General features: G+C 35.8%; 1 protein-coding gene across 1 annotated transcript; it reads right to left on the reverse strand.

Moving 5' to 3' along the window:
- Nucleotides 1-285: 285 nt before the first annotated feature.
- Nucleotides 286-1,410, reverse strand: LOC104111515 (putative phytosulfokines 6). The gene is made up of 3 exons (XM_009621227.4): nt 1,206-1,410; nt 923-999; nt 286-696 (listed from the first exon to the last, which is right to left on the reverse strand). The coding sequence occupies exons 1-3, from the start codon at nt 1,300-1,302 to the stop codon at nt 583-585; spliced, it is 288 nt and encodes a 95-aa protein (XP_009619522.1). The 5' UTR covers nt 1,303-1,410; the 3' UTR covers nt 286-582.
- Nucleotides 1,411-13,576: the final 12,166 nt, after the last annotated feature.

Consider the following 13,576-nt stretch of genomic DNA (forward strand, 5'->3'; position numbering starts at 1 on the left):
AATCAATGTTCCCATCTGACTTTTGATCTTAATAGTTTTAAGCAAAATATATGGCCATTTTTTCTATTTATATATATGTATATATTCAGAATTTGTATCGAAGTTAACTGGTCCGACCCCTCTTTTACAAGCATATATATATATAGATCCGCCTCAGGTGAGATGTACTCTTAATTAAGGTTATTACATTATTTTTTAAAGGGTGTGGAAGAATCTTAAAAGGCAAATAATATGGATCAAAGATAATAATAAAAATAAGACCAAAAACACAAGCACAAAGAGGGATTTATGCTATACCATGGCATGTACTTTCACTAGATTTCCTGGATGACACAAGTAAAATTAAACACAATCCCAACAACCACGGCATATGTATACTTGCTAGATTTTCTTGGATGGAACAAGTAGTACTAAAATCCATAAACATAATCCTAAAATTATTTTTTTACAACCCAGTAAATTATTATTTTTAGCATTTAAAATTTAAAATTCTGAATCCGCTTATGTCTAAGAGTTGTAAAAGATCTGGGAAATAGTTATGGGTTAGAGAAAAACTAGTTCTTATCAAGTAGTCAATTTCTCTCAAGGGTGATCATGGTGTTGAGTGTAGATGTAGTCAAGGTGAGCCTCTGCAATAACCCTTCTCTTAAAGCATTCTTCATCTCCATCATCACATTCCTCTACTCCCCTCAACTCCTACAAAAGTGTAAACAAAAACAAAATTAATCTTGATAACTAAATTCTGCATCTCTAACAAAAATGGCAAAAAAATAAGTAGCTCGATGTACAAAGTATCTCAGCGCTCAGGGTTCGGGAAGGACCGCACTCTAAGGATATGAAGTAGCCAGTCCATCCTAATGCAAGCATAGTGACTGCTTCTAAAGGAAGAAAGGGAAAATAAGAGATAAGGCAAGAAAATTACATTTGAATCATCAGTAGTTTCCATCCTGTCAATAGAATCTCCACCAATGGTTTTGTGGAGTTTTACCTCCCCTTTCACTGCAGTCATTCAAAAGCTTTGTTAATTTACTCAGTGAATTAAGCTTAAATACAATAATTCTTTTCCGTAAGAGTGATGTTTAGACCAGTTTGCGTTCATCTTGATTAATTGATCATTAGGTACCTGTTACCTCCTACTGCCACAAGTAACGAGTAATTGTACTAAAAGAAATAGTAATCAACATAAGCATTCACTAATTAATTACCTTGGTTGTTTGCCAAGAAACGAGCAGATGCTTGTGAAGACACGAGCATGGAAACAAGAAGAAGAAGAAGTAGCAGAAAATATAAGTTTTGCTTCATCAGATTTTTGGTTCAGACTTAGTTAATTTGAGCTCTGGTTACAATGTGTGCAAGAACACTACAGAGAAAAAAAATAGATGTTTGTTTTTGGGTTCGCTGGTTGTGGAGGGGAAATATGCCAAGGTATATATACATGCAAAAAGGTGCACTATTAATCTTTGTGCCCCATTGTTTTGTAGTCACAGAATACCTTATTTACTGGGCCCCACACACAGTACTCCTTTTTATACTGTCCATGCTCATGTGACAACACCGCTAAGTGCATGTTTTTGTTGGTATTAGAAATTTATTGGTTTGAATAATTTGAATTCGTACTGCGTATGATCTATTAGAGAAAGAAAATATTTCTTTTACAGTTCGATATACAAAATATCTCACGTTTGGGTTGGTGATGGGTTTTGCTTTAGTCATTGTCAAGGAGTAGTGGTCCAAGTAAAGTCCAAAGACTCCAAAAATCAATGTGTAATAGTGGCTGACAAGATCAAGAACCTAAGTCAACCTGTTAGACATGCAGACAACTGTTTCCCATCACAATACTTGTTCTCCTTGGTTATTATTTTGTATTTTCTTATTATTTTAACTTTCACCTTTCAGAACTTTTGATGTCTTGTTAGCCTATGAAAAGACTAGAAATGGAAGTTTTAAAAAATATGAAGAAACCCATCTAAACACTAGAGTTGCATTTAACTTATGCATGTACCAAGTTGCATTTGCTTCCCACATGTAAGCAACCAATTAAAGTGGTGGGAGTTCCACCTTCAGATGACAAATATCTATATTTGGTGTTGTTAATTAGGTTGCATCAGTGCTTTCTTACCAGACTATCACACAACATCCCATTAATTAGTTATTGCAACATGAAGGATTAATGGCAGGATCCACTCTCTTGGGAACCATCATTGCTACTTAAATTTAAAGCCATGTGTTTAATTAGTTCTTATCTACTAGGTAATTTTTATTATTTGCAGAGGTAAATTTAGAATTTGAAGTTTGATTTCTAGCGATTCTTCGTTTGCCATCAAATCTGCAATTCATTTATGTTGTTGGGCTTATAGTTAATTATACATACATATTTGGTAAATTTCGCAATACATATGTATGGTTTGAACTAAAATTATTGGGTTCGGGCAAACACGTACATTAAATTATGGTTATTGGATAAATGTAATGCTCTTCTACTTAATTTCCTTCGTACATTAAAATGTGGTAATTGAGTAAATGTAATGCTCTTTCTACTTAATTTCCTTCTCTGTGAAAATGAGCAGAGTAGTACTACTAGTAGTACTGCTTCCTATCTCAAATCTTAGTCATTTTTGGCAAATAAAATTGCTCTGAGATATTAGTTGTTAGAAGAACAAAACAAGAAGATATATTTTTTTAAAAAAAATTACATTATTGTTCTAATTAGTAAAATATTAGTTAAGACACTTTAGGAGAGATCATGTTGAAGTGAGCTATAGTCGGAAGTCCAACATGAGATATTTCTCTCAACCTCTCTCAACATGAAACCCTAATGGGGTTTCATTGATTTTGACGATCTCTCACATATTTACATGGTATCAGAGTGGGATCTCGTTTACTTCATCGTCCTCTTCCGTCCGATGCTACCCGTCATCTCATCTCTGATTATTTTCGTTGCTAAGTCCGGCACAATTTTTGGTTGGATTTCTGGGATTTTTTTTTGGAGTTGAAAAAGCTTGTTATTGTTCATCTCTTCGTTTATTCTTTGATATTAGAAGGCCGTGTTTTCCGGTTGCGAAAAACATCGGTAATTCTATTTTTTTCTGAATTTTGCTTGTTAGGGTTTGGGTGCATGTGGCTATCTGCTAATTGATGGAAATTTGCTATGGCTGCAAGCAGAGGGATAAGTGCAATATTATGGTTATCTCATGGCTAACTAGTTCCTTATCCCTTAACATTGTTGAGAGTGTTCAGTACTCTGAAATAGCTGAGGATATTTGGACATAGTTAAATAGAAGGTATGGTACTGTAAATGGAACTAAAGTCTTTGAAATTAAAAGAAAATTAGCTTCCACCAATCAAGGCACTCTAGATATTGCATCATATTTTAACAAACTGAAGAAACTTTGGGATGAGCTATGGGTCATGTGATCTAGTCATAACAGCACTTGCACTTGTATTGCTAAGGCTGGTATCTAAAAAGGGGAGGAGGAAGACAGGATGCATCAATTTCTCATGGGGTTAAATGAAATATATGTTAGTTTTAGGAGTAATCTTCTCATGATGCAACCACTTCCATCTTTAGATAGTTTATACAAACATTTTGCTTCAAGATGAAAGACGGAGGCAGGTCAATCTATATACTCAGTTCATCCCTGAGTGTGCCCCTTTCAATGCTACCTCACTTAATTTTCCTCAAGCATCACATCCTCAGATTCAATATCCTCAGCGAGTATCTTTTGATTCAAATAGAGCAACTCAATTTTACAAGTATTGCAAGAAGAGTAGTCATCTAATTGATAAGTGTTATAAATTGTATGGATTCCCACTGGGTTCAAGTTTACTAAGGATCGGAAGATGGCTGCAAATGCTGAGGTTGAATTAGCCTCCAATAGTGTCGGGTCTCCTGTTTCTACTCCTGTTGCTCATCATGATAGTGCTTCCTTAGTGCCTGGGCTCACCAAGGAGGAGTATGCTCAACTCATTGCTTTACTGTAGCAGGCTCATGTGACTGACCCATCTTCTGCTCAGTCCAGCTTGATGGCATTTGTAAAATTTGCTGGTAATCTTCCTTTAACTGCTTGTGTAGAAGTGCAGTATAGTGCAACTTTGTTTAGTAGAGTAACTGAATATAGTTGGATCTTATATTCTGGGGCCACACATCACATGACTTCACACAAAAATCTTCTTTCCAATATAAAACCTTTAGTAATACCCTATCTTGTCATACTTCCAAATGGCTACAATGTGAAAGTAACTTGCACATAGTCTCTTAACCTGTTTTCTTTCACCTTAAATCATGTTCTTTATGTTCCTACTTTCCACTACAATCTCATTTCTGTGTCTCAGTTACTCATCCAACTTCATGGCATGGTTCAATTTGACCCACTTTTATGTACTTTACAGGCCCTTTCACTGAAGAGGGCACTGAAAGTTGGTAAATTAGAGCATGGACTTTACAGGCTCCTTATGTCTCCCTCAAAGTCTGCTACATCTGATTCCACTGTTAGCTTACCTTTTGTTTCAAATGCAGCTTTACATTGTAGATATCCATTGAATATTTCTGGTTCTTCCTCTGTATCCATTCCATATGTCTTTCCCACCTTCGGGACCGTGATGACACCTAATATTTCACTTGCTAAGAAAGCCAACGTTAGAATAATTTAAACTATTTTTATAATTTATTTTAATTAAATAGTAAAGAAACCAAACAACTGGAATAATGTCTGAATTAAAGTGAATAAACCAAAATAATAATGATGGCTAAATACCATCCCAGAACTGGAGTCACAAGTGTACGAGCTTCTAGAATAATACAAATAAGGATCTGAATAAAAATAAAGTTATCTGAAAGAAAGCACACATCTAAGATATAGTAGGAGGGGACTTTAGAGCTGCGAACGTGCGGCTATACATCAAGTTTTCTCTGATAGCTGAATCTGAGCAAATCTACAGTACACTACTGGGACCAACTCCGGTATCTGTACAGGAAGTGTAGAGTGTAGTATGAGTACAACCGACTCCATGTACTCTGTAAGTGCCGAGTCTAACCTCGACGAAGTAGTGACGAGGCTAAGGCAGGCCACTTACATTAACCTGTACGCAATAATAATAACAGAAATAGAGGTAAGACGGGTAAATCATATTAATAATCGAAGTCAATTCAGCAGTCATAATCCTTCAAAGAATTTTCGTTGCGGCGTGCAACCCGCTCCAATAATATAAACTTAACATAAAATCTGTTACGGCGTGCAACCCGATCCAACAATATAATCTTTCAATTAAATTCTGTTGTGGCGTGCAACCCGCGTCAACAATATAAACTTTTAATAAATCCGCTGCGGCGTGCAACCCGCTCCAACAATATAAAGTTAAAACAAATCCGTTGCGGCGTGCAACCCGCTCCAACAATATAAACTTAAACAATTCTTAAATGTAAAAATATTTCAATAAATATCACATTAAATAAGAAGTTATTAGGCAACAAGGCATACAATAATTATAATTTATTTGGGAAACAAGTAATGAAAAGTAGCAATTAATTGTGGAAATCAGGGAGAAAATAGGCAATTTAATATTTAATGTGCTAAATGTCAAGTAGCAATTAAGACATATAATTCAAATAAACATATAAAAATTATAGCATGAATTCAAGACATAATATTGGACAAGGAATATGAGAGAAATAATTAATATAATAATTAATTAATAATTTAAAATAATTTATGATTATTAGATAAATATGCAAATAATCAATTTGACGATGTATAGGCACTCGTCACCTCGCCTATACATCATTACACATGAAATTAATATAATAAATAATTAAAGGGTTTTATTCCCTCAAGTAAAGGTTAACCACGCCACTTACCTCGCTTCGTAATCAAATTCAAGATTCCAATAAACCTTTTCCTCGCGAATTGGTGTCTGAAAGCTTCAAATCTAGTCATAAACAATTTAATACACTCAACACGAATCGTAGGAATTAATTTCATATGAAATTATAGATTTTTCGGATTAAAATTCGAAATTCATCTCAAAAATAATAGTGGGACCCACGTTTCGAATCTCGAAAAACTCACGAAATCCAAACACCCATTCCGAGACGAGTCCAACCATACAAAAAATATCAAAATCCGACATCATATTGTCTTTCAAATCCTAAATTTTCATTTTTGAAGAGTTTTACAAAAATCTCATTTTCTTCCATCTAAATCCGAAATAAATAATGAATATTGACATGGATTTTTAAAATACAATCACTTGCGGATAGAGAACACTTACCCAAGTCGAATTCGTGAAAACCCCCTTTGAAATCGCCCAAATCCGAAACTCAAAACTCAAAAATGAGCAAAAATGGCAAACTTTCTATATTAAGCTTTCTGTCTAGGTAAGTCGCATGAGTGAAATGTGACTTTGTCTCATGATTCCAGGAAAAAGAAAAAACTGCTACCGGCTTTCAGTAAATCGATTATAACTTTCTTACAAATATCAAATGATGAATGTCTTACCTTTTTGGAAACTAGAATCAAAGGGCTACAACTTTCGTGTTTTGACAATCTCCCGATTTCTTATAGATTGCGAGATATAAGCTTCCAAAGTCAGCTTTGTGCATCAGAAATTCGCACACTGCTGTAGCCAAAGACCATCGAAACTACGAATCGATTCAAGCCTAATGAACTATTGAACTTCTAACTTCCACATCCGATGCCGAAACCTATCAAAACACGTTCGATTGACCTCAAATTTTGCACCCAAGTCCTAAATGACATTATGGACTTATTCCAACTTCCAGAATCGAGATCCGAACATGATATCAAAAAGTCCACCTATAAGGCCCCGTAAAATTTCACAAAGGAAAAATAATGTTTCGTAGTGCCGAATTGGTTCTTACGTGTTTAAGGATTTTATAAACTCTTCTGGAGCTTCATTTTTTGGTTTTTATAACCCGACCCTACTTCGTTAAATACACGAAAAGGATCATTTTTTAGCAACAATTTTGATGTTTTAGAGAGAAGGGAGAGTGTTTTGAGAGAGAGAGAGAGAGAGAGAGAGAGAGAGAGAGAGAGAGAGAGAGAGAGAGAGAGAGAGAGAGAGAGAGAGAGAGAGAGAGAGAGAGAGGAAACCCTAGGCTAATTTTCATCAATCTTTGCTCAAATCTTGGAATATTAACAAGGATAACCCACAAGGTCTTCATCCTAAAGGTAAGATTTTACACCCTAACCCTCAATTTCAAATTTATCTAAGAATGGATAATTAGCAAGATAATTCTTAGGTATGGGAGTTGTCATCTTGCATGCATGTGTTATCAAAGAATGTGGGAAGGTTGTGAGCTAAAAATGGTAGATAATTGGTTGGGGAATGATGGAATCTTTCACAAAAGGGACTTAAGAACTTTAATGCACATCTAGCATTTGATAAAATGCTTAAATGAGCTAGAACCATGATCATCCTCCTAATTTTGATTCAATTTGTTACATTTTCAAAATAGATTGAAGTTTCTAAGATTTACGGAATATTTTAGAGTGTAAGGAAACTCAATTGAGGTATGTTGGCTAAACTTTTCTCTTAGAATTGAATCCCACGATATTCATGTAATTTATGTAAGACCCGAGTGGTTCATTATAAAATTGGATATTCCGAGTAATTTTGTGTTGAAAGATATATGTTCAATAAGTATCCTAAATACTTTATTCATATTATGTTATCAATTAAGGATGTGTTCAAGTATGGGCTGTACATTAATAATGTTTTGACTTCAAGTGAAGTTCAAACGAAGGCTATTATGCCAATTTTTGTGAAATATCTCTATGTGCCTTAGACTCTTAATTGCTTAATTATGTACTACACAACTTGATTTGAATTGTTGTTGTTAGTGATGATGATATTGATGTTTGAAAGTGAAAAAGTGAGCATGAAATACTAAATACGGCTAACGTGCCAAGAATGATTTTATAATTGTGGCCCTAGTGCCAATGAAATAAAAAGATGTGAAAGAATTATGAAATGCGATGATTGATATAAAAAGGTTGATGTCTCGAATAAGACAACCTAGCCGATCGAGTCGTGATCGGACACCATGCCGCACACATGGTGGTGATTGTGCTGGAAATTATAATTGAATTTGTGGTTGTGGTTGATGTCTCTAATGAGATAGCCTAGCCGATCGGGTCGTGATCGGATTCCGTGTTAAAGGTAAGGGGTTATTGATATTGAGAGTGATTGTGGTTAATGTCTCTAAAAAGATAGTCTAGCCGATCAGGTCGTGATCGGACTCCGTGCTAAGAGTACGGTGATATTGGTATTGTGAATATTGGTATTGTGAATAACGGTATTGTGAACAATGGTATATCGGTACTAAGAATCACCAATCTAAAAATATGGGAATTTACGTGAAACTTGATGTTTTGGTATTGTTCGAGACTTTCATTGATTTTATGATTATTCCTCCTTGTAATATTATTTGTTCTATTAAGAGGGTGTTTAGTTATACATACTAGTGCTATTCGACAGTACTAACGTTCCTTTTGCCGGGGGCGCTGCATCTTTAAATGGATGCAGGTGGTTCTCAACAGGAGACATTGATCATTGATAGCAGTACACCTTCTTCCCAGCTGACTTGGTGAGCCCCACTTCATCCTGGGGTCATGTATCTTTTGTACTTTGTGTATTATGTTTGAGGTGTAGCCCAGGCCTTGTTGCCGGCATTATCATTATACTCTTCTTTATTTATAGAAGCTCTGTAGGCATAGTGTGGTTTGTATATTAGTGCTGGGGAAGTCAAACTCGTTATGTTGTGTTTGAATTACTATTTCCACTTCAGATTATGAAAAATGTGTGTGAAACTGAGACTTTAAAATGAAGTAACTAATGGTAAGAAATTGGCATTGCAGACATGATCACTTTATTGTTTGATTAATGAAAACATATATTCTCTTTATTCATGAATGGGTTTGGGTAGAAGAAAATCTAATAGGCTTGATCGGCCGGGTTCACTCGGTTGAGCGCCGGTCGCGCTCCTCGGTGTTAGGGTGTGACACCACCCCCGGTCAAACTTCTAAAAATCTCCAACTTCCAACTTCCGCCAAATGACGCTAAAATGACCTACGGACCTCCGAATCCACATCAGGATGCGCTCCTAAGGTCAGAATCATCATGCAGAGCTATTCCCAGGCTCAAAATTCCAAATGGACATCGATAACATTAAAATACACTTCAACCCAAATTTATAACATTCTTCCAAAATGCCAACTTTCTACAATAAGCATCGTAACGCTCCTCGGTCACCCAAAACCCGATCCGGATATACGGCCAAGTCCAAAATTATCATACGAACCTATTGGAACCTTTAAATCCCGATTCTGAGGTCGTTTACTCAAAATTCCAACCTTAGTTAATTCTTCCAACTTAAAGCTTCCGAAATGAGAATTTTCTTTCCAAATCAACTCCAAACTCCCCGAAATTAAATTTCGACCACACGTGCAGGTCATAATACCTGAAGTAAAGCTCCTTAAGGCCTAAAACTGCTGAACGACGCGCTAGATATTAAAAGGACAGGTCGGGTCGTTACATGATCCCTCGTGATTTTTTTTTGTGCCTCGGTTCTTTTTCACTAGATGTAGTTGAACCGGGTAGTAGTTTTTATTTTATATTTTTAGAGTAGATTAGGATTTAGGAAATAAAAGAAGGAAGATGAAATTTTTAAGCGTCCTTCTGACTTATTTGATAGTAGCATATTTAGGTTCTAGCATGTGTATTATCTTCCCTACGGTTTGAAGTTGTTTATGATGCCTTGTTGAGTTAGATAGCATGTTTATTAATGCCTATATCTCGTTTTCTTGGCTTGTGTCACTTTGTGCTTAATGCTTAATATTTTGTGGCTGTGTGAATACTTGTAATTGTTTGAGAATGGGAATGGAACCGTCCTTAGTGAGTCATGTGCCATGTGTGGTGAGAAATTGTATAGTCTATTGTTGATACCCAATTTTGCCCTCATATTTTCTCAAATAATATATATACTTTATCATTTTTTGCATCATTATTTAATTTACAAATCTATACGAGCATTTTCTATAATGTTTCATAATTTTTAGAGTTTTTAAATTGATTTCCCTGTACTTAAATTATTTGAATAATTATTAATTACTCATTCAAATTATTTTTTGATGATTTAGTTACCTAAAATTATTATTTCCTATAACATAGGTTTCAAATATTTTACTTCATTTATTTTTTATATAATTACATTAGTATTTTAAAGGCAATTTGCATAATTTTGTAGTAACAGCCCATATTCATACATAAATGCTCTTTATTTATATTATTTGTCAAAATAGCATTTTATAATTTTTATAATACTAAGTCATTATTTTTAATTATTTTAGTGCATAAATAATATTCTTATTTATTAATTAATTATTTTTATAAATTACTTTCGAGAAATATTGCCTATTTAAATAATAGCCCAGATTTAAACTAATCTTTGGACCAAATTGGCCCAGTATCCTTAGCCCAACCCCCTGGCCCAAGATAAAATGACCCCTTTAGTTATAACCCGGTCGGAACCCTTTCCGCGACCCGCCCGCTTCTCTTCTAATCCTGGCCGTTGATCTCAAATGATCAACGGCCCATAGCCATTCCCCCGTTTTAATTAACCTAACCCGCCCCAAAACCCTATCATTTCCTCCCAAATGCCTCCTTTGAATCCTCTCTTCTCCTCTCCTCAGAAACCCTAGCCCACCTCTCAATTTTCTCCAAATCCGTCTCAATCATGGATTCTTTTCATGATTTCCTTACCTTTTATGTGTTATCTCGGTACTACTTGCAAGGCTATGGTATCACTTAGTACTTGCCTAAACATGGCAAGTACTATCTCTCAGATTTGGGTCCGTTCAACTTCAATCGCTTGAATCTGGACAAAATCGCGTCCATGTGTATCATTGCAAGGCTGTATTGGGTCCGATTGGCCAAGATATCCGGCCAATCTCCGATTTCTGTCAACTAGGGTTTACCTAATTTTTCCCTAATCTGGCTTTTATTGATTCTACATGATATTATTTCCTTATTTATGTTGATTTTATAATATTTCCTTGTTTGTTTGTCGAATTTCTACTACTATATAACCCCCCCCCCCCCCCATTCCCCTTTAATTCAGGCTGAAATCGCTAGATTTTCACTAAAAATTGAAGTTATTATTGTGTCATTCTCTTGGTCTTACTTTGATTCTCGGCCGACTGAAAGCCAAGGCCACCGGGATTCGATTTTTCAACCTTTTCTTGGTGCGAGCACTGTTCGGTGTTCCTTTGAAGCCCTTGGGAACTTTGACGCATTGAGATTCTGGGTTTCTGTTCTTTGTTGATATTCAGAATACTGTGGGATTTTGTTCTTTCTTGTTGTCCGTTTAACTGGTAAGTCATTTGCCCTTTTCAACTTCGTTCTTATGTATTCATGAACTGCATATGCTTACTTTTGAAATCTGTGGCTTAAAATTTTCTCAGATACTCTTGTATGCAACTTTGTTAGTTTTGCATATGTTTTGAACCTCTTTATGCATTTAATTTTACCTAATACTGCCAATTCTGTTATGTCACATGCTTGACCTGAATAACTTAGACCCTCTTAAGTTCATATTAGTCTATTGTGTTGAGGCCTGAAGGTCTACATTTGTTATTTGACATGAGCTTGCTTTACTACTCTGTTCTGAATCCCTGTAATAAATAGCTCACATATGTAATGTGTGTTAATCTATGTTAAGACCTTTCTATCAACTATGATCTGTTCCCCTATTAATGTGTTTTACAATATGTCTTTGTTTTGCTTAATCATATATCCTTAGTAACTGTTTGAAACCTTTAGAATGGTTATCTTAGTTTGTGTTTTCATACCATGTTTGATATTGTTTTATTTAGTGATGAATTAGCATGTCTTTCTTTTGATATGGGGATGGATACTTAGCATAATTCAGACCTTTAAGCTTGAAATCTTTCAAGTTAGTACCCCATTTAGACTTGTTCGATAATATGCACCTTAGTAGGATAATTTGTTTGATCTTATAATCTCACGGAACTAGTTTCTCCCTAACTCTTTCAATATATTTTTGCCACTGTGCTACCTTTTGCTAAATGTAGAATCTGCATCTAAGTTCTGTTGACCTTCTTGATTAACTTTTATGTGTTCTCAACTCTGCTACATTTGCTTTCTAAACTATAAGTGTATTTCCTCAACTTCTGTCCCTTAACCATTGTCCACTCCCTCTCATTTGTTACCTGTGATATTCTGAACTTGGCCGGCTGAAAGCCAAGGCCACCAAGACTCTTACTACTGACCTCCCTAGTGTGAGCACTGCTCGGGGTCCATTTGAGACCCTTGTGAACTCTGACACACTAGAATTTAGGGTCTTTTGGCCACTCTCTTTACTACTGAAACCTGAATATCTCTGACACTCAGTTCCTTTCTTCCTACTGCCTACTGAATATGTAAACTGGTTGGTTTAAGTGATTCAATGTCTGTGTAATACAGTCAATCTATGGTTGTTTGGTTTGGCTTGAGTTCCTCTATGGCTTCTGGGCTGTGCTGATGAATATAGTTCCATGATTGGAAATCTGGGTGTGCTATGAGAGTTGTTAAAGGCCCAAGAAATGCTGGATATTTCCTTTTGGGCCTGATGTGGGCCTACTATTAGTGCTTGTATAATTTTGTAATTACATTCATCATTAGGTGGGTTACTCTAGTGGTGAGCACCCTCCACTTCCAACTAAGAGGTTGTGAGTTCGAGTCACCCCAAGAGCAAGGTGGAGAGTTCTTCGAGGGAGGGAGCCGGGGGTCTATCGGAAACAACCTTTCTACCTCAGGGTAGGGGTAAGGTCTGCATACACACTACCCTCCCAAACCCCACTAGTGAGATTATACTGGGTTGTTGTATTGGGTCTGTAATAACTTTGTAATAAACAATTGGGGGTGTTAGTGAAATTGAGAACGAGTATACTCTACTATTTGCATGCAAGGGTATAAAAACATGCCTATAGGATTCATGTGATTTACTTGACTTGCTGTATATGCCATTTAACTTCCACTGGTAGAAACCATGCCTTTAGGAAACTCACACGCACAATACTCATCTACCATCAAAGCATGAGTTCAAATGCTTTATTTATTCTCATGACTAATGTTGTGTGTTGCTAGACAGCATGCCTATAGGAAACAAACATTCTTTCAATTTGCATAACTGCTTCATATTCATTAGATACCATGCCTATAGGATTCCACTAGCTTATGTTCTGTTGATTTTCACCTAGAAAGCATGTCTATAAGACCTTAATCAATCAATCGACTACTTCCGTTACTTTCACCACACTGCCCCGCCTTAGATGACATGTCTCTAGGGATAAAGCATTATAAAATCAATTGCAATTGTCCATTGTTAGAAATCCTGCCTATAGGATACTTTCACCTGCCTAAAAAACATGTTTATAAAATTAGTGTCGTAAACCCTGAGTTTTCGAACAACCTTACTTCCTCATCGCACGAACAATGTAGATGTCATGCCTATAAGTTTGTAATACCTTTAATCTGTAAATTCGTTAGTTTAAAACTG

The sequence above is a fragment of the Nicotiana tomentosiformis genome, chromosome 11, assembly GCF_000390325.3.
Source record: "Nicotiana tomentosiformis chromosome 11, ASM39032v3, whole genome shotgun sequence".
Taxonomy (NCBI): Eukaryota; Viridiplantae; Streptophyta; class Magnoliopsida; order Solanales; family Solanaceae; genus Nicotiana; species Nicotiana tomentosiformis.

Excerpts from the sequence above, each read along its gene's own strand:
- LOC104111515 (XM_009621227.4), bottom strand. The coding sequence starts at position 1,302 with ATGAAGCAAAACTTATATTTTCTGCTACTTCTTCTTCTTCTTGTTTCC. Across the intron at positions 1,000-1,205 it reads TTTCTTGGCAAACAACCAAG|TGAAAGGGGAGGTAAAACTC; the intron begins GTAATTAATTAG and ends GAATGACTGCAG. Across the intron at positions 697-922 it reads AAACTACTGATGATTCAAAT|GAGTTGAGGGGAGTAGAGGA; the intron begins GTAATTTTCTTG and ends ACACTTTTGTAG.